The 22,594-nt window shown below is 36.5% G+C and overlaps 1 protein-coding gene across 5 annotated transcripts in view; it reads left to right on the top strand.

Annotated features, from left to right (window-relative positions):
- The window catches only part of myo16 (myosin XVI), a 278,734-nt gene that overhangs the window by 129,966 nt on the left and 126,174 nt on the right, over window positions 1–22,594 (top strand). For all 5 annotated transcript variants that reach the window (XM_067443432.1, XM_067443430.1, XM_067443429.1 and 2 more), the window contains exons 8-12: window positions 224–299; window positions 10,112–10,262; window positions 11,984–12,134; window positions 14,537–14,647; window positions 19,088–19,153. In XM_067443432.1, coding sequence (XP_067299533.1) covers window positions 224–299; window positions 10,112–10,262; window positions 11,984–12,134; window positions 14,537–14,647; window positions 19,088–19,153 — 555 coding nt within the window. The remainder of the gene's footprint in view (window positions 1–223; window positions 300–10,111; window positions 10,263–11,983; window positions 12,135–14,536; window positions 14,648–19,087; window positions 19,154–22,594) is intronic.

Below are 22,594 nucleotides of genomic sequence, written 5' to 3'. Positions count from 1 at the left end.
TTTGTGTGTAGGGAGTAACTAATGAACACACTGCTGAGGGTGTGAATGTGAGGTGTTAGCATATGTTCAGCGCTGGAGGAAGGAACGGAGCTGATCTGGCAGCTGATGTTGTAGATGAGACTCAGAGCTGATGGATGCAGCCGTCTTTAAGATGTGACCTACATATTTCAGTATTCTCTTTGAGTTGCTCTCAAGTCACGGGTGTGCGTTTGTGTCCCTACAGACCCACATAGTGAGCCAGCTGTTGAAGCACAAAGCAGATCCGACTCTACTGAACTGCAACCAGGACAAGCCCTCAGGTACAAAGACACGTACACAAACTGTACCAGCGGTCCACCCGTACAAAGTTTTAAGCCACTGATGTTGATATCTAGTTGCTATCAAATGCTCATTGCATTTAAGTGTCTGTATTTAGAACAGTATTATTATTATTATTATTATTAAATTAATATTAATATTACTAATGTGTAAGTCAACAATTCATTTCCTTGTAAAGCGCTTTAAGTGCCTAGAAAAGTGCTATATAAATTTAACAAATTATTAATTATATTTATTGTAATGGCAAAAAAATTAATTCACATCACTGAATAAGAGACAAACATTAGCCAATTATCTTTATAAAGGTTTATTTCTGTTGTTAAACATAGCACAGAAGTGTCCTGCATGGCAGGGACACATATTAGCTCCTGAATTAATACAAACACACTCTAAATAATCAATATTCTTCATCAGTGATTACACATTTTCCATCAAATTATTATATAAGGCTGCTTAATATAGTACTGTGCATTTATATTACAATCATGAGAATATAAAAAAAAAAAAATTCTCATCATGTTTATGAGAATTGGGTAGAAATTGTACTACAAATATTTTGGGCAAAAAGGTTCTAATATGGGACCTTTGGGATCTTTATGCCTGTCGTAATGCTGCATCTACCACAGCCACCTGGAGTTGGTATGGCTTCCCCACCAGGGGTGAAGGGCTGGGTGTTTGCAGTTTACCTTGTAGAGTTTTCTTTGTTTGCTGGCAAGCCCGGGGACTGATGAAATGATTGGAGTACACGTAGACTCACTGTATTCCGGACATCACGGTATTCCGGACACTTGAACTTTTCCGCGATTTCTATAAATAAACACTTCCTGGTCACGGCATCTATATATATCCATGTGATCTTTGCCTCCTCCTCTTTCAATTCCAACATACATTGTGTTCACAGAGCCAGTCATTTTAAAGAAATTAACGCTAGTTTTTAACGTGCACCAATGACTGTTCAGAAAATGGCGGGGGGAGGGTTTTCCGGCTGGACAAAAGGAAGAGGGGAGAATACCTTGGCTCTTAAAACATGCTTACCTATGGTCGCCCACAAGCAAATTACACAAAAAAACATTCTTATGGTCTTATAAAATAATTATGAGTTTAAATTTGCAAATATTTGTACATTTTAAAGGCATATAAACGTTCAATGAGGCACTTTGAGCGACATGAATTTGAGTGGCAGCTGCGCATCAATGCAACCTCATTAAAACACCTCAAGTTAAATTAACGTTCATGTTGGATGCTGTTTTAAAAATCATTTCAACACATCTGCGTAATTTCACGTTATCTGGTTAACGTTAGGACAGCACACACTAATAATAACATGCAATTTCACAACATATCAAGCCATTAAGTAAACATATGTTTAAGTTAACGTTACTTATAATTAAGCCATAAAAGTAACGTTAATAACATTAATCATAACGTAATTTCTATAACAATAAGTTATTTGAGGACCAAATAAAAATGAATCTAGACCATTTTATAAAAGGAACTTTTAATAACATAAAAAAAATGAACATCAACAAAAAATGCATTCTGGTCTCCCCCTTTCAATAGTGTGTCCTGGCCTCTCTCCTCGCCTGTTAAAAAGAAAAACATAATGCTTTAAAAACACTTGAAGCCATAATTACAATAACTCACAACAGTATTGTAACATTACAATTTTAACATTTGGCTAAGTTACAGAAAAGCTTAAAAATGCATGTCTTCTTCACCATTTTGGACTGTCATGTGCTTCACAGGAGCAATCGTCAATCAAAACAGTGTATAGACACTTATAAATAATAAATATACAACATATGAAGATTAATATCCTTATTTTACCAACTTATAGTTGTTAAAATGTTTGCGTTTTATATTAGAAACTACTCCTCCTTACCTGTCCGAAACACAGTGAGTTGAAAATTTCAGCCGTCCGGAACACCGTGAGTCCTAACGGTAATCCGGACACTGCGTCTCCTTGCAGTTTTTTCAAGATTTCTCCAAAATCATTCGTCCAAAATGTGTTAATCAAACTTTGAAATGTCTGGAAGGCATGTCCCCAGAGACAGACGAACCAATCAGGTTTATTTTACCGCGGACTGATATCTTACGGGACTTTTTACTGTGCAACATGTCCGGAATACAGTGAGTCTACGTTACAACGCTGGCCAACTTACAGTCCAAGTGATGTTTGTTTATTTAGACAGCTGTCGCTACACATGTGCTCCAAATTAAATTCCAAACAAAAATAAAGAAATAAACAAAATACTCAAATTAAACAACACAAAACATTAATACATGTGCTAAGAACAGCAAACTAGGCATTAGGCCTCACCTCACAGCATAGCCATACAAGCTACAGCCCTTGGGCTGTCTCTGGCCCCACTTCCTGAACCTACAAACACTCAGGCTTGTATAAGCAAATTTCCCGCCAAACACTCATGGATCATACCATCTACGGGGGTCGACTCAGCTAACACCCCTAACACAAGAATAATGGTTTAGACCAACAGTGCTATCACATTCACATTTAAACATAATTCAAATCATGAATATCATTGATCACACTATAAACAATACTAAATAAAGAAAATATAACAGTCCACAAAGTCTGGGTTCAATAGCTGCCCTCAGCTAAGGAACTCGGAATGAACCCAAGACTTTAAGACAAATTATAATCATGAAACTAATAAATAAAAATCATGAAAATAATACATCAAAACAACAATAATAATGTGAACGGATGTTCACGTGATGATGAGCCCTGTGTTCATCATCACAATGCCGAATGTAATTTATAACAAACAGTAAAGATTGCAAATTATTAATTTAAATATTATATTTTATTTAATTAATGTGTTTTTTTATGTTTTTTTTTTTTTTTTATGCAATGCATTCTTGTAATGGTAAAGCTAATTTTTTTTAATCATTACTCCAGTCTTAAGGTCCCAGTCTTTGGGTGTTTTCGAAGCTTTGATTATGTTTACAGTGTGCAATATAACATAAGTTCATGTTTCGCGTGTAAAAAAACACAGTATTTTTCACACAATTTACTTATCTGTATACCGGTGTTTCCTCTGTCCTAAAAACGGCCTGATGATGTCCTTGTTCTATGAAGTCCCTCCTTCAGAAACACGTAACGAGTTCTGATTAGGCCAGCGCTTCCCGCGCTGTGATTGGACAGCAGCTTAGCGCACTTTGCCCGGAAAGATCCCGCCTCTTATCATAACGCGCTCAATGTTATTGCAAAAATGTCTATATTGCCTTATCAATTTGAGCCGGAATCAGACCCGGAGAATATCGAAGAGGATCGATTACAACCTGCTCAGGAAAGACTTTTGCTGGATGTTTCAGAATGGTAAGCTGTCTATTCAGTAGTTTAAACTGATCATTACACACACCAACAATCGATGATGTCTGAATGAATTACTACACTTTGATATACTAAGTTTTTCGGATTAGTTTCAATTACCATCTAACATTAGTTAACAAAGCTAAACAGCGTTGCACTTTGTGTCATGAGTTACATAAACTGTTAAACGGACCAACTTAAATAATAAAATACACCATAAACCATAAACAACGCCTTCTCCAGACAAAGAGGGAACTGCGTTCTCTTTTAAGAATAATCTTTCTGCGAATCCGGCATTAAACTGATTGAGATTGAGGAAGCAGTCCTCAGCAAAATGTGCTGCACATAGTTTTAAATTGTGATTATAATTTTCCGGAACCGAGTTAACCATAAACTGTAGCCACGATCTCTACGTACAGCGTCCGTGGGAAGGCCAAACAAAGGTGATTTGACTCCGGGATGAAAATAACAGCGTTTCAATGGCATGGCGACAAACACTCTACAAAAACAACGCTTCCTATTCTCGACCTGCGAGAGCAAAAGGACCACGCCCCCGAATTTGCGTGTTCTTGTGGGTGGAGGGTTCGTCAACAAACAGTTTTAGTTGCGTCATTAAAGCAGGAAGTGCAGGGCTGTAGTCCAAACCGGCCGTTCGCCGTAGGCTTTGAAAGGGAACTTCTGTTAAATAAAATATCTCGCTTGGCATTGAACTTTGAGCTTTATAATTTTACAGGTATTATTTATGCTCTAACAGTAACATTACACACTAACTAAAGTTTGAAAGATGGAATCGGACTAGAATGGGACCTTTAAGTGTCACATGATCCTTCAAAAATCAAGAAACATTTCTTAATATCAATGTTCTATGTAATATTAATTTCTTTACAGAAATCTTACGGATGCAGCTGATGATAGTTGAACAGTAACTGAACCTTATATCTTTATGGAAATGTTTAATGTTTATGTGGCATCACTATCACTATAGTAAATTAAAATCATTATGTTGATGCATATAAAATAACATTTAATAAATATAATTGTTCCTTGATGCTTGCTTGGGTGAGAAATAGTGAGGAAAAAAACTCTTGCTTATTTTTTTATATATATTTTTTATTGCCTTTCTTAGTTCTTGCAGAGCAATAGTGTATATAAATGTTGAGATATATTTAATATATACACATTTTTTCCCTATTGCCCCAGACATAGTATGTGGATAATTAAATATTACTGTATATGTAATAGATCTCTGTGTTTCACACATAATTGAGCTAAAACCAAGGTTGTCAGGGATGTTTCACACTTGTGCCCTGTGTTTAACTGTGTTAGACGGCTCTTCCTCTCTAGAGCTTTCAGTTGGCTTGATTCACTCACTTCTGTTCACTTCTCTGCTGACGTCTGTGAAACGGCTTCCACTGGCCTGTGGCTCAGGATGCTTAATATCACAACTACTCTAAAACTAACTGAAGCCAAGAGTTTCAAAAGGGAAATATAATTGAAAACCAGATCTTTTTCAAATAAAATGAGTTAAATGTATTAGACACACTGTAACATTCATATTTTAAAGTCCCCTCCCCAATCCACAGATAGCATTTATGAAAACTTGCCTGCAAAAACTGGTTACTTGGAAACAACGTGGTGTTTTGTTAAATCAGTCTTTATATCAACACTTGTTTGTTTGCAGATAACCAATTCACATATTTCTACCATAGCATTTTTACAGTCGTCTTCTGAAAAATACATTTGTAAATGTTTATTTAAAAAATTCAAACAGTTTACTGTTTGGACTGCGGTGCAAGAATGAACTAGAATGAACCTCACTGGTTCTTGAGAAGCACAAACGTACTGCGTAACACGAGAAATAATCTCATTGGTTCTTACTGAACAAACATGATGTGTAACACGAGAATAAACCTCATTGGCTGTTGCCGAAGTTCAAACGTGATGCGTAATAGGCTTGTGCACAAATCTTGAATTTGAATTGAATTTGAATTGATGTCAAAAACAGGATGTTGAATTACAATTAGAATTTTAATTAAAGTAAGTAGATTTAAATTCAAGAAAAATTCTAAGAAATTGATATACATGTCCATCTTGCCATAGCAGCTTCATCTGCATCTGTTGAGAGAATCTTTAGTGTTGCAGGAAAGATCTTCAGAGCAGAACGCTGCAGACTCGATGATAAAACATCTGAGGAGCGATTGAGAATTAGATGCATCAGTGTTGCTCAGTGAGTTTTGCATTGAAATTAATGATATCTGCATTTACAACAACTTTGTGTTATTTTATTACTTCAAAATAAAAACAACATTGGAACAAAACTAATTTAACAACACTGAGGGGTTAATTTATTTCAATTGGTCATTATCTATATTTTAGAACAAAATGTATGCAGGGTTGAGGAGTGACTACACTGTAAAAATGAATCATGGGTCTTGTAATTTGCACTCAAAAAATTAAGGTGATAATTAAAAATAGTGTTAATATTTTTATATATTATTATTATATATTATTTATTAGAAAAATTTGTTTCAGTGTTGTATAGAAATAAAACCAAGAGATACACTTTCCTATTTTTCTTTCCTAAGGGGGGGTGAAATGCTGTTTCATGCATACTGATCTTTTTACACTGTTAAAGACTTGGAATCCCATACTAAACATAGACAAAGTTTCAAAAGTTAAGGTGGACGTTTGATGGGAGTATTTCTTTGTCAAAAATAATACTTCCGGTTAGTCATAAGTTTCGGCAATTTTTTTGAGATCATGCGTCCCCTTTGACGTTAATGGGGGCGGAATTTCCTTGTATGGGCCTTACGGACAATTCTACCGGAAGCGCGTGAGAGAGAGCGAGGGAGAGAGCGAAAGTAACAGGCTACGCCCATCAAAGCGCTGGCTTGTAGGATGCTGCACAGAATCCCCAAAAACCCCGCGTTAAGGCAACAGTGGATGTAATTTGCTTTTCCGGATCAGCAACTGAGTTGCGCAAATGTTTATATCTGTTCGCTGCATTTCGGTGCCGACTGTTTCATAAACAAGGCCCAGCTCGACACAGGATTTTCCCGATCGCCTAATACTGAAGAATGGAGCAGTCCCAACGTTAGTACCGCAGGCGGTGAGTGAGACTGCTTCAAATGTCTGTGTTTTTGCCTATGCCTATCAAGTAGCCCAAACATGATCACGTATAGTTAATTGATCAATGGAGCATGCGGTGTGTAGTGCGTGTACATTTGTTTAGCTGGCCACTATATGTGTAACTTTATGTTTGTGTATTGTAAAAGCACTCCAAACAACAATACACAAAGAGTGGGGAAATATGTTGAACTAAATAAGCGTGCTTCTTCATTCAAATGCGCTACTATTCCGTGTCTTTCTATGTAAACACTAACTTAACCTGCCGTGCAAAACCAGTCCGCTTACTGTCTACACAAACCACGCGTAAACACACAAACACACGTGCACAACTGCACTTCCCACATGTACACCTTCAAAGACAAAAATACGACGATATAATTCAAGTATAAATATGTAAATAACACAAGCCGCTAAGCATATTATATAGCTAGTGTATAACTTGTACCACACAGAGATGTCCTGCTCTAGTCGTTTTTGCTGCTGCTCCTGTTCAACTGCAGCCTCTGGGTCTGATTCCGGATCATAGATGTATGGCTGTATCTGATTAAAAGCCATATTTTTATTTTGAATAAAGTTTTTTTCCCGCTGTTAGGGATGAGACAGCTTTACGACGCACTCGACTCAACACACAGCGCGCTGCTGCACACGTCATTATTTAGCTCCGCTCACACGATACGCCCCCACCCGCTCGGCTTTTTTCGGAAAGACTCGGAACAGCGCATCTTTCTTATATAATTATAAAAAAAATAAAGACTTTTCGGAGATATGCAGGATGCAATGCTACTCTGTAGGTACTCAAGATTGACATGACACTGACTGAAACTGAGTGTTTCACCCCCCCTTTAAGGAAATGTAAGCATTTTGAGGCGTTAATTTAGGAACTAAGCTGATAAAATGAAGGAAAATAAGATTACTTGTTTAATTTAAGAGAATTAGCTCAAGTTTGCAGTTTTATTTCGAGACACCATTGTTAGTTCCCAGCATGCTTTGCATATGGCTGGAAATGGAGATGAATATTGAAATGAAGTGTTGTTTAATGTGTTTTTGAGTGAAGGGAAACATCTGTTAATGTATTAATAATGTTCATTTATGTTTGACATTTGAAAAAACTTCTGAAGTTTTGACCGTTACCATTGTGCAGAAGAGTAGAGCTTATGCTAATGCTAGTGCAATAACAAGTTTGTTTCTTTGTGCCAGCATCAAACAGACTGTTAATTAAATAACATAACTGAAAGTCAAATATAAACAGGTCGTTTACATTTACTCATATATTTTTTTCAAAGTCAACTTAAATTAAAAACACATTCCACTAATAATATTTAATTCATTATAAAATCGACTTAAATATTATGTGTAATATTATTACCATATTTTTTTAAAAGTAGATACTGTGAAATAATTTTACAGTGTAGATGCGTGTAATGGAATTGTGTTATTAAATTACAAAAGGAATATAATTGTTGTATTACTGAGGTAAAATGTGTCATTACATTAGTTACTAACCATATTAATAGGAAATTGCTTTGCATTGATAAAGTCATCCAAACCACATTTATAATGGGTAACTTATAACAGTAAGCAAATACATTTCCAAAGTAACCTTCCTAACACTGAATGTGTGTGAGATTAAACACATTCTTTCAGTTGTGTGACTGTGGAATTTCTTTGAATTGTCATGAATTTAATTCCATTTCTTGTCATTCAAATTCATATTCAACTTCCTGTGGAGCGGAGTCAATTCAAATTCCAATTCATGAATTGAATGGAGGTCAATTCTGAAATTCTGAATTTTGCACAAGCCTGATGCGTAACATGAGAATGAACCTTTAGTGGTTCCTGCTGAAGCTCAAATGTGATGCGCAACACACGAGAATGAACCTTTAGTGGTTCTCTCATGTCATGAGAACATGTTTGAGCTTCCATTTATCATAACTGATGTGTGATTTGATCAATGTTTATATGTGAATAAAAGCGTAAAATCAATCTTTTCATCATATAAAGCGTTTTTTCAAACAATTGTAACTAATAGCTTCAAAGTGGGTGTTGTGTGGTGTTGCGTCAACGGAGGGACAGAAATCGCTTAGATTTAATAAAAAAAGAAAAAAAAGTCTTAAATATGTCTTAAACATATCTTTATTTGTGTTTGATATCTGAGATATAGTAATTTGGATACTTTTGGAATATTTTTGAATGACCTTTTTTTTTTTTTTTTTTTTTTTGAGAAACCTCAAAAGTTGTTAAAGTATTTTGCCAATTGGATAAGAAAAATAAACTTTATTTTTTAACTTTATATAAACATTAACTTCACTTCCCTGAAAGGTCTTAGTGTCTCATGCAATTTTGCTTCAAGTATCTTGAGGATGTTAAGAATGAATTTGAATTCATTTATTTATTTATTTATTTGAAAACAACTCAAATGTATTGATTATGAAAATATGAATGGAAAAGATGAAAAAGATCTCAGTCATTCCGTGTGCTACTTGGCTTGCAGAAGAGAGACTCGTGCGCCTCATACTAAACCTGGCAAGGTGTTCGAGTTAGATCAGTCTCTTTAGTCTTCCCCCAGTGCTCCACGTCTCAGACTCTAATCAATAGCTCATTCTAAGACTCCGGCTTAACTCTAGGATGTCTGGGATGAAACGCAGAGCCGAAGTGAATCCTTTCTTTTCACTTACATTCTTTTTAGAGAGCAGTGTATACAGTATATCTGACTTTCTGAGAGAATGTGTGTGATTGGAGGATCATTCTTTTTGGTGTCTTTCATTGAGAAAGACAAAAGGCTGGTCCCTCATTCTCTCTTAGGGATCCTTTCAGGGGGGAAGGATTATCCGCCTCCCACCCCCCCAATCAGAGCTCAGATGGATCAATCTGCAGCAGGGCTCAATGCCCATCACAGAACGGCCACATCCATGTGAGAGACAGCAGGGGGTTAGAGATACAGAGGGAATGAGGGAGAACATTGATTGGACCCCAGGGAAAATCATGGCTCAAAATGACATTGTAAATGCCGTCTTTATAGTCGCTAATGACTGTCAGATTTTGTAAAGATGAAACTGCCTTCTCTTTCAAAAGGAACAATTCACCTAAAATTGATTTTTATATAATGTTGCCTTTCCAGACCGATATTACCTACTTTTATATATTGAAAGATGTTCACTTAAAAGTAAAAATACAATTAAATAAGTCTCTTTGAAATCAACTTCATCTCTATTTGGTTTGCATCAGCTTTTTTGTTTCATTTTAACCTTCTATTACATCTGAACTGTTACTTTTGACTTCCAGTAAGATGATTTATACACTGACCCACTGCGACTTTGTCTTTTACAGACATAGCGGCGACTGAGCAGATAGCAGATATGTTGATGAGAGCAGAGGAATTCTGGGTACAAAGACAGACAGACCCCTCGGCCTCGCCTCCACAATCAGAAGAGCACTGCACAGAGGCCAACCAGGACAACAACCTGCCTGTAAAAAAACTGTATGTACTGTAGTTACAGACTTTATTCTTGATTCAGTGAACGTTTAGCCAAATCCATGGACTTTTTAGAGATTTTAGAGAATTCAGATGACATTAAGAAATGATTAGCAATTACATGTGTTTTATATTTATAGCATGTCTTTAGTTTGGCAATATTATTACACATCGCTGTGGAATGCTTGATTCTGATTGGTCAATCGCGCCATCCAGCGGTATGTTATACCCCGATGTCTGTCTAGTTTGAACTTGCCGCTTTCTAGCAAATACTTTTAAAGAGCTAATCAAATATTTGGACTCAGAATAATATTTCATGTCTAATTATTTATTTATGTGGCAAGTAGCAGTAGCCGTGTAATAAACGGGATAATGTACATCCAGCCTGTTGTTATTGCAAAATAAACCCCTTCAGGCTGATGCAAGATCACCCTATCGGGGTTTGTTCTGCAATTACAACCCCCCAAATATTAGTACAACTGCAAATGTGATTGATTTTATACAAAAGTTCAATAAACAAGACGCTACTAGGAAATGACTTATATTTTAGAGACAATACTGCTTAGTTTTGCAATCAAAACTAGCCACAAAATGAAAAGGAACAAAAAATACGATTGCATTTCTGAACAACACAGTAGTGTTTTGTTGCTAAATGAGTTTTTGAACAAATAAGTTGAGTGAATGACTTGTACACCAGTCAGGCAAAACATTATGACTACTGATAGGTGAAGTGAAAAACTGCAAAACTGCAGCTCTTGTGGGGTTTTCCCGGTCTGCAGTGGTCAATATCACAAGTGGAAGGAACAGTGGTGAATTGGTGACTGGGTCATGAGTGTTGATGCATGGGGTGAGCAATGGCTGGCCCGTGGGGTCTTGGTGTGATGAATCATGTTTTCTTTTACATCACATGCATCACCGTGTGTGTGTGTGTCGCATACCTGTGGAACACATGGCACCAGGATGCACTATGGGAGGCAGTGTGATGCTTTGGGCAATGTTCTGCTAGGAAACCTTGGGTGCTGCCATCCATGTGGCTGTACAGCCTTTGAAGGAAACAGTATTTCCTGGTGTCTGTGGCCTCTTTCAGCAGGATAATGTGAGAATGGTTCAGGAGTGGTTTGAGGAGCACAACAACGAGTTTGAGGTGTTGACTTGGCCTCCAAATTCACCAGATTTCAATCCAGTCGAGCATCTGTGGGACGTGCTGAACAAAGTAGTTTGATCCATGGAGGCCCCACCTCACAAGTTACAGGACTTAAATGATATGTTGCTAACATCTTGGTGCCAGATACCACAGCGCTCCTTGGTTTAGTGGAGTCCATGCCTCGATGGGTCAGGGCTGTTTTGGCATCAAAAGGAGGACCAGCACAATATTAGGTCATAATGGTTTGCCTGATCTGTGTAAAATTACTTATAATGTCAGTCACGTGCTTCGTACCTAAATAAAGCAACCATTTGAAATGAATTGGTTGAATGATTCAATGACTCACTCATTAAGACCAGCTACCGATGATATTAGAATCCTATTTAAAAGTTGTAAGCTTTTTTTATTTTAATTTAATATTTCAAAATTTAATATTTTAAACATTTATGTCATATGTTTTCATTTACAGTGTAAATTCATGGCATGGTACCTCTGAGCTGCATTAAACCTGTCTGTGTAAAGACAAAATGCCACTTCAAATGCAGCTGCTGCGCCAACATTTTTTTTCTCTCCCTTCCTTCAGGGCTACTATGGCTCTGCCCATCTCTAGGAGGGACAGTTTGTTGGAGAAGGAGGCCATGTTCAGGGACTCAGGAGGGGGACTGACACAGCAGCCTTCACTTGATAACGGGCTGGATGGACCATATCCCAGCTCTGCAGGAAAACTGGAGCAGGTCAGAGGAGAAATGAGAACTGACTTGGGCAAATTGTACACTCAATAATGTGTAAAAAAAGAAGAAAAAAAATATAAGGTTTATATTAGGAACACTCATTTGAAACATATTCCGATTATTATAGATCACACAAGCTCTATTCCAAAACACAGTGAGTCACCTACATGTACAGAATGACATTTAAGGCATCATCGCTAGGATTTTAGGTTTGTTTCTGCCCTGGAAGGCTTGTTTTTATAGATAGCTTAAATGTACACTATATTTTACTGTATAAAACTCAATCAATCCCATGCATCCACTTAGACAGTGCAATTGTATTCTGTACTGGTCTTGCACATTCAGAGTTTTTTTCTTGTTTCTAAAGGGTAAAAAAGAGAAATTAGTAACATCTAATACACTTAGATCCTCTAAGTCTCACCACAGCAGGCTATGGATTAATGCATTTTGAAAGTCCTGCCTTGCTATTGGTAAGCAGCAAGTAGAATCAGTCATAATTTGGATGTAGAGAGCCTTCATAATCTATCCCACTGCACACTCTGACCCTACACACCCTGAGGATGACCCTTGACCTCTGATAGAACTGAGAAAAGCAGTTTCATTACTCACGGACACGCAGTGCTCTGCGAGTTTATATTGGAGTGTATGTGTGTGTGTGTGTGTGTGTGTGTGTGTGTGTGTGTGTGTGTATTAGAAAGCAGAAAGTCTTTTTACCACTTCCTTTACCGTTTTCTTGATTAGACAACATGACATGATGAATTTACAGTCATTAAAATGGCTGATCTTTTTTTTTAATTAGTTTTTAAAATATATATATTTTATTCAGCAATGATGCATTAAATTGTTCAAAGGTAACAATGCAAACGTTTATAATTACATAAAACCCTGGTTTCCAAAATATCTTTTTAAATTATTTGTATTGTAATGATTTCTGATGGATCATGTGACACTGAAGACTAGAGTAATTATGCTGAAAATTCAGCTTTGCCACCAGAGAAATACATCAAACATGTAATATATTAAAATAGAAAATAGTTATTATACAAAATAAAATAAAAAAATGTACATACAATATTTTTACTGTATTTAAGAGGCTTTTTTCAAAATCATACTAACAATTGCATTGATTGGTAGTGTGACTTTGTAGCAACTGGCAATGTGAAATTTTTGAGTGAAAAATAGAATATTTTAGCAGGAAATAATGTTGACCCGAACTCGATAGTATACGGATTTTATTGAATGATAGCATGGAGTTATGGGATTATACATTTAATATAATTTTGGTAATGTCAACATAAAACAAAACAAAAAATTCAAAGAAAGAAAAAAAAAACATGTTGATGAATGATTATGAAAACAACAATTTTTGTTATGTAATATTGTGCCTTGATGAGTCAAGCACAATAAAACCAGGGGCTTTTAAAGGGCCAGGGGCCAGATTAACAAAACATTCTTAAGAACAAAATTCTTCTTAACTGCCAATTTCTTCTTAATTTCTAACTAAAAATATAAGAAAATTTTGTAGTCCCAAAAACATTTCTTAAAAATGTTCTTCTCTTTTTTCTTATGATTGTTCTTAAGATAACATTTAGGAAGTATTCCTATTCACGAAAAGAATGTTCTTAAAAATCATTGTAAATAACTTCTTAAAGTTAGAATAACCTCCAACCTATCTTAAATACCAAATGTAAGATGTGTAACGAGTTTATTGGCTTGTTTCAAATATTAAGCATTACAACATAACAGTAGCCTAGCTAAATATAATATTTATAACTAATAGTATCATATGGATGAGTATAAAACCAGCAACCAGCGCGCACCAACCAGCAAGACAATAGCGGATGAGAAACTCCGCATAATTTAAAAAAACTTGTGTAAATGCGTCACAAATAGTAGTTTTAAGACTTTTTCAGGCGAGAATGTACTTGTTTAAAGATAAAATCTGTGGTTTATTTATAAAAAGAGTGAACCTATTTGACAATTTGACAATTTGTGAGATCCAGGCGATCAGCAGGCGTTCAGCGCTCGTTAACCCGCCGAGAGCAGCCTTTCCTGGGCCAGTTCTTCTGACGTCTGCTGCGGGCTCGGATGTCTCTGAGATGTGATTCATCTCGTGTAGATCTAACAGCCGATCTTTGGTAACCGAGCAGAGTTCTTGATAAACGACTAGGTCCTTATAAAATACAGATTTTACAGACACGGCACATTAAAAACACGATATTGAGTGATTAACTCCCGTCAAGCCAGTCACGACGAAAATAAGAATTTTTCAAGAATTGCACTTAGGAACATTCTTACAAACTTCTTAGAATTTAGCTTAAGAATTTTCTTAATTTCTTTCTTATTAATTGCGCTCTCAAACTAATGTTTTTTGTGTGAAAAAAACACATTTCTTTGTGTTCCAGGTGAAACTGATGCCTCCTGCCCCTAATGATGACCTCGCATCCCTCAGCGAGCTCACGGACAGCAGCCTGCTCTACGAAATGCAGAAGCGCTTCGCCAACGACCAGATATATGTAAGTAAATACTATATTAACATAATTGGGTTTCAATGAAGCATGCATTTGTTTAGTCAGAATAGTGCAATCCAATCTTACATCACAAAGTCTCAAATCAAAAATAAACACTACATTAGGGAGGTGACATCTGGATTCTGGCCTCTATCATACAGCCTGTGGTCTTTACCCAAGCCATCCGGTCCACTGTGCCTCTCGCACACACATTGTTGCTGGATCTCTTGTCTTGTGGTCTTGGAGAGCGGCCAAGGCCTCTGTTTGTAGCACGGCCAGGGACTGGTGTTTGGATGGCAGCCCTCTAGGTCTCGCTGTATTCAGGCCAAACACTTGAGCCAGCCCTGGGGAGATGAAAAGACATTGACTCTCTGTTAACGGCTGCTGTCGTTACTGTTACTATTACTACCATGACTGTTGCTGCTAAATCTTGGCCACTGACTTTTACTACACGTCTTGATGCTACTATAATCCTACAATAGTACTAACTCAATCTCTGCATCTGGAATCACATACTGTTGTGAAAGTACTTAATTTGGTTTGGAACTAACTTTGCGACAGTTAAAAAATAAAAAAATAATTAAGAGAAGCTATTAGGACTAGTAGTTGGCGTGTTTTGTTGTAAAAACTTGGCAACCCTGTCTGCACGCACGCTGAAATCAGGCTGGAATACACGATCTTTGCCGGTGTTGTAAAATAATTTAATGATACACAGAGTGCTTACCCAACATGATCATCATTTCTGAGAGAAATTGAGATGGCGAATGCGATACAAACAAGCTCTCCGTTTAGGATTCAAAGAAATATAATCCAAGCCCCTTTGATGGAGTGAATGATTACGTTACTGTTTATCATCTGTCCGTCATCGTCTAAAGCCCGCCCTGATGATTTCATTGGTCCGAACAGTTTCTGTTCGGGTATAATTACTCCTCTATGGAGCGAGGCCAGACCGAATTGCCCGACCTAAAAAATGTGTGGGCGGGGCTAAGGTAATAAATTGAATTTTCTTTATCTGTTTGCAAGAATTTTTTGGACATTTGCTTAAATAACAGACTTGTTCTATATTAGACTGATTTTGCAAGTATTTGAACAATGAACTAAACTAAAACTAAAATAAGTCTTTTTACCGTGGTTCTGATTTGAACTTGAATTTGTATAAATTGTTTAATTTTTGTTTTAAAGTTTATATATTTTGGTTTGAATTCAGTCCGAACTATTCATTTATATTATCACCCAAACTTTCACAGAAATCTTTGTTAGTTTATTACTACACATTATTATTATGTTTGGTCTCAAAATGCACATATATTGTCAAAACTAAGTGAATAACATGATTACCTTTGTGAAAAAAAGTACTCTTTAACATACCTTTAAAAAGAGCATATTAATAAACAAATTTTCCTTATGTAAATTATATACAAGTGTGAACTGAATGTATTTTTTCAGATGTATAATTGCACATTAGTTGCAATTACATTTAAATTGTATTATAGTTTAAATTTATATTAAATGCAAATTGCTGAACTTTTTTTGATCCACTTTAGGTCTTAAGTACATCATAATGGCTGCTATTGTCTTGTTCATTAAACTATACTTTAATTCCTATTTTAAAACCTTTTAATTTAAATGTCTAATTACATATTTGTGCTGATGAATTGGCAATGTAAAATATAATAACTTTAAATGCAATATTGAATGACACCACTTAAAATTATAATGATTTAAAAATTTGGCTTTTAGTATGTTCGGCTTCTAATATATTAGTTAAAACATCAAAATGGGTGCTCATTTAAAATGTACTTTGAGGTAAAACTTAATTTGAAATTAAAAAGTGCATTTTAAAATTAAGAAACAGTCACACACCCAAAACGTTTCTCGAAAAGGATTCCTCTCTGGAGAAACGTTCAGTCTGTCCGATCACAAATTCCACCACGTAAATAGTGAGTCCGCCATGGTGCGAGCACAACTGGCTTTTAAAGGGAATGGGAGATGAGACTCTGATTGGGTTATTTCCCGTTACGCCCAAAACACACCCAGGACTCAAGATGCCAGGTACAACACTTTTAGACCATGCGCATGGCATGCCGACCGTTTCTTTTCCGTCGTTAAATTAGCAAAATGCCCGGATCGCTAAAATCAGGCCCATAGTCTTGAAAGTGTATTCTCTTTAAGTACACTTAAGTGGATTTTTATTTAATTAATATAATGTTATTTGCAAATATATATATATTTTGGTTACTTGTAAGATATGAGGGACACCAATTAAGTGCACTCCTTTTTCACAAGGATGCATATATTGCCCAGCACTAGGTGTTAATATGTCAATGTTGGCACTTTACAGTACGTGTATTTTTTTGTGTTTTTTTTTTTCTTTCAAAAGAGCAATCCTCAGTGTGAACAATTCACTAGAGCATCCATTCTTAGTCACACACATAAATCCTCAATTCATGTGACATGACTGTTGTTCTGTCTTAAAGGAGAGTTCTCTTTTCTTATGAATCAATCAGAATGTGATTAAAGGAATAAATCCATCTCAAGATTTATCTTCCACCTCAAATTTGATCATTCAAACAGTCCCGCGGTCCATAATGTCTGGCAGTCGACTACACGCTGCTCCTTCATGACTGGAGCCAAATCTGTGCTTAATGGCCACTGCTATTCCCACACTATACAATGGGGCATAATAAAGTCTCCCTACTGATATAGAGGGAGAGAGCAGAGATGGGGTCTTTTGTGTTACACTGTAATGGGGTCTAATGATGTCTGTCATTACTGCAGTGATGGATTGAGACGGTGATGGTTACTGATCATTTAGCGAGAGCTGGAAAGAGTGAGAGATGCCAGACGAGCACTTTGTAAGAGGAAATTGATCCATGTTTCCCTCAGCAGATGAGAAGTCCTGTCTGATGTTGCTCATTAACTTTATTCGCGTCTTGATGTAGATTCATTCTTCTCTAACATGGACTAGTATACCTACACATCTCCAAAGGGTGCCGTCTGATCTCCGAGTCTTGTCATAGTAAATAGGTTGGACATATTCACTAGTCTCTAAAAAGAGGCTCAAGTTTGCAAGTATGCCAGTATTCAATAGATGTTTTGTAAAAAAAAAAAAAAAAAGGGGGACTAAAAGGTTATTGACCATCAGGTTGCTTTAGAGAGCAGACTAGACTATGATGGCAAAGCTGAATTCTCAGCATCATTACTCCAGTCTTCAGTGTCACAACACTGCAAACAAAGCTTTTCTTACTTTGTATTTTTGTCTTGTTTCTAGTCCAAACATCTATAAATTCATAAAACAAGAAGTATCTACTAGACAAGCAAAAGTAATTGTCTTGTTTTAGGGGGAAAATAACTCAAAATTAAGAGAGTTTTTGCTTAAAATAAGCTAAATAATCTGCCAATGGGGTAAGCAAAATAATCTTACTTCAAACAGAAAACAAGATTATATTGCTTTCCCCATTGGCAGAAAACTCTTAATTTTTAAGGTATTTTTTTCCCAAAACAAGACTATTTTTACTGGTCTAGTAAATGTTTCTTACTGTAAGAATTATTTTACATTTTGACTAGAAACAAAAAATACTAAGTAAGAAAATGTTTATTTATTTTTTTGCAGTGAAGATCCTTCAGAAATCATTCTACGTTGGTTTGCAGCTCAAGAAACATTATGAAATACATGTTTCTAAAATACACATTTGTCAATAGTATTGGCATTCTTTTACTTAATACTTTTTGCAACCTCCTTTTGTAAGGATAACAGCTCTCCGAGCTTTCTCTTATAATGCCTGGTGAGTTTGGAGAACACCTGACAAGAGATCAGAGACCATTCCTTCATCAATAATTTCTTAAGATCCTTCAAATGTTGGTCCTTCTTCAGGTTTAAGATTTTTGAGATTTTCGGTAGCCCTTTATTTTACAGCCCTATTCCACATGTACATGCTTAGGTTATGACTGGGTACTAGCCCTGGCCTGAACCTATCCCTAAACATAACTTTAACCCATGTAGTTACCTTATATTACAGTAAGTTCTTGGGTAACAACACTGTAAGTGGACTGCGAGTACCCCCCAGCCCCCCCCCCCCCCCCCCCCGTTTTTAATTAGTTTACTTCAATGGAAGGTAAGATTTTTGTTTATTACAAAAGTTCAAAAGAAAAAACAATGCAGATTGATTTACACATCACATCACAACTGTATATTACTAGCTAAAATCCTCAGACAAAAAAAACTTTCAAAGATTGTATGATGTTAATCTTCCAATCTTCCTCTAAAGCTCCAATATTATTAACTCTGCAAACCTGGCAACATTTCAAAGGAAAGTGGTGTTCCCCGACTCGCAGAAGTTGTGTAGCACCAACTAATCAAATTGAAACCACTCATTTCAGCCAGTTCTTGTGATTATTCGTGCGCAAAACTGTTTAAATGTTAACTCAAATTCTCTGTATTTTCAGACCTACATTGGACACATTCTTCTCCTCATTAACCCTTACAAGGACCTGCCCATCTACTCTAATCTCGTAAGTATAGACAAGTGTTTTCTTTTTTATTTAATGAATTAAATATTTCATTCCTCAGCAGTATGATTTAGAGAGCACATCTGTATAAATGGCCTTTTTGATTTGTTCTCTAGTTCACACTCTGTAAGCACAGCGCAGCCCGTCGAGTTCAAACAGGACTTGATCTCCTGATAAATTATTTATGACCTTCCTGACAGTGATAGCCTACTCAACATACAGCACCCACTTCCTGTGCCCTCTTCATCTACCCATCTTCTCCCCTCCTTCCTCTATTTATTTCTGTATCTTCCTCTGCATTGTTAGTGGTTCTCAAGTTCAGCGTCCGCCCAGCCCCTATAACTGCCGCCCCCTCTGATACAGCTGGCTGTCCACAGAAAGGCAGAGTTGATGAGAGCACACTCATCAGGGATACACAGCATGTTCCGCTCTCCGCTAAGAAAAATAAAAGATGACAAGATGACCATCTGTCCACCGTAACGCTTTATTGGCACATGAAGGGTAGCAGAGGAGTAGATAGGACAAACACACACACTTTATAAATGATATGCAGTGGATCCGCTGGGGCGTCTGTCCCCTGTTGCCCCCCCGCATCAGAGACTCATTTCAGGCATGATTTCTCCAGTGTGTCCTGCAGATTGGGGCTTAGAGGCAGAATGACGCATTGAGAGAGTAGGACATATGTACCATCATCTGTGATGGCCTCGGACCACCGTCAAGCTCAGGTTACATCACCTGACCCCCTTTATCACACTTTAATCCAGGGCCTGTATATCAATCTCTGTCCTTCAGTGCACAGCTTCCATCTTGTCCCTCCAAACTGTCCAAGTGAAGCTGTTGATCAATTCCAATCACTTCGGTATAAAATCCAGACTATTGTGACAAAACTAAAATATTATATTCTTAAACGTAACATTTTATTCTAGTTAAAGGTGCCCTAGAATGAAAAATTGAATTAACCTTGCCATGGTGAAATAATAAGAGTTCAGTACATGGAAATCACATACTGTGAGTCTCAAACACCATTGTCTCGTCCTTCATATGTAAATCTCGTGAATCAAAAACACCACGGAAAAATAAGTGCTTCTCAACATAACGCCAACCGTGACGCAACCATTGGGGATCATTTATATGCACGCCCCCAACATTTGCATCTGTCCAAACATGTTCATTGTCAGGCGGAACTGACGGTAACTGGGACTGTAGGTAAACAAGACACTTGAGGATAGCAAAAACGGCTCTCATCACACACATCATGTTCAGGCTGTGCAGGGCATAGATATACATATCTATGGTGCAGGGGACGTCTGGGCTTTCCATATGTCAACAGTCATGGTTGAGGTTTATTATAATCGGATACCACAACAATTTATTTCAAAATCATTCATTTGTTCGGCCCATTACAAGCAAGCTTCGCTCAGTGTCTTAAACTGAAGAAAGGGGACACTATATTCCTGCAAGCAGTAAATAGTGATTTATCCACTTATTGACTAGCTTTTTAAAAAATTTCTGATTAAATTAAAAGTTTCTTAGAGAGACAGCATTGTCTAGATAATGCAAGAGTACAGTTACAATTGGAAACTCCAAGTACCATACAAAACTAAAAAGTGAGTGGTGTCTATGTCTAATGACAAAGGGTAATATATTATTTTGTATTACAAAATACAACCGTAGATACATTGCTTACAGATCCTTCACTCGATCCTTCTAGCAAATGTCACCTTTTCCACCATATAAGTTAAACCGAGTTATATATTTATATTTTTGAGAACTGAAGTAGGCCTATGGTGTTTTTGCATGCTTTCAGAGTACATCTCAGTCACTGCGTAGCTTACATTATGGCTAACGTTATATAAACAGGCAATATCATTGACAAAAAAACACAAGTCTAAAATTAGACTGAATGACACTTTAAGTAGAACATCTCAAATGGAGATTGCTGAAATGCAGCTTACTTGTTTATTGGTGTTTTCAGATCATCCGCGCTCGAGAGAGAGAGAGCTTGCGTGCATATGGTTGCCAGATTGGACATGTTTAGGTAAAACACTGGATAGTATACGTGTTCTTTTCACAGAAAAGCTCTGTTTGGTGGATTTAAATTACTGATATCTGGCAACCTCAAACACGCAACCTCTTTCTCGCGCGCAGATGATCTGAAAACACCAATAAACAAGTAAGCTGCATTTCAGCAATCTCCATTTGAGATGTTCTACTTAGTGTCATTCAGTCGGTCTGTGTTCTGTCAGGACTCATGAGCCACTTTACTGAACAGCTGAACTTGTGTGAGCTGCTGAAATAAGCCAATCAGAGCAGAGCTCAACATTAATATTCATGACTCTTCCAAACAGAGCATCACATCCTAGGAACAATATATAGGGTTGTAAATGGACCTGTAAAACTGTATCTGGGGAATTTTTGCCCTTAAATAAGCCACATACCCTCTATGTAGATATCAGAGAACAATTTAACATATTGTTTCAAATCACTCTAGGGCACCTTTAAAAGTTAGTCACAAACATTAGATTAAAAACAATCTAACAGTAGTAAATGTATGTTAAATGTTTTTGTTTTGGTGTTTGTTTTTCGGGGATGGGGTGTTCTTTTGGTATTTTGTTTTGTTTGTGCTTCGGGGTTTGTTTTGTAAATGTTTTGCTTTGGTGTTTTTGTTTGTTTTTGGGCGAGGTGTGTCTCATGGTGTTTTGTTTAATGTTTCGTTTTAGTGTTTTTGTCTTTTTTGGTTTTTGTTTGTTTTTGGGTGAGGTGTGTCTCATGTTGTTTTGTTTAATGTTTTGTTTTAATGTTTTTGTCGTTTTTTCCTTGTTTTTTGTTTTTGTTTGTTTGTGGGCGAGGTGTGTCTCATGGTGTTTAGTTTAAAGTTTCGTTTTGGTGTTTTTGTCTTGTTTTTGTTTGTTTTTGGGCGACGGGTGTCTTGTGGTGTTTTGTTTAATGTTTCGTTTTAGTGTTTTTGTCTTGTTTTTGGTTTTTGTTTTGATTTGTAAGTGTTTTTTTTTGTTTTGGTGTTTGTGTTTTTTTGGGGGGGTTCTTTTGGTGTTTTGTTTTTAATGTTTTGTTTCAGTATTTTTGTCTTTTTTGTAATCGTGTGAGGTTTTTTTTTGGGGGGGGGCTGTTCTGTTCGTGTTTTGTTTCAGTGTTTTTGTCTTTTTTGTAATTTTGGTTTTGTTTTGTGTTTTGGTGTTTTTTTTATTTCGGGGTGTTCTGTTGGTGTTTTTTTATTACGGGTGTTCTGTTGGTGTTTTTTTATTTTGTGGGGTTCTGTTGATGTTTTGTTCTTAATGTTTTGTTTCAGTGTTTTTGTCTTGTTTTGTAAATGTTTTGTTCGTCTTGTTTTGGTTTATTTAGATTTTTTTGTTTAGTTACATTTTTTTTTCTTTTTGTTTAGTTTCTTTTTTTTCCTTATTTTTATAGTTGTTGTCTTGGTGTGTT

Source organism: Pseudorasbora parva, chromosome 5, assembly GCF_024679245.1.
Source record: "Pseudorasbora parva isolate DD20220531a chromosome 5, ASM2467924v1, whole genome shotgun sequence".
Lineage (NCBI taxonomy): Eukaryota > Metazoa > Chordata > Actinopteri > Cypriniformes > Gobionidae > Pseudorasbora > Pseudorasbora parva.
This window is presented reverse-complemented; position numbering and strand designations above follow the sequence as displayed.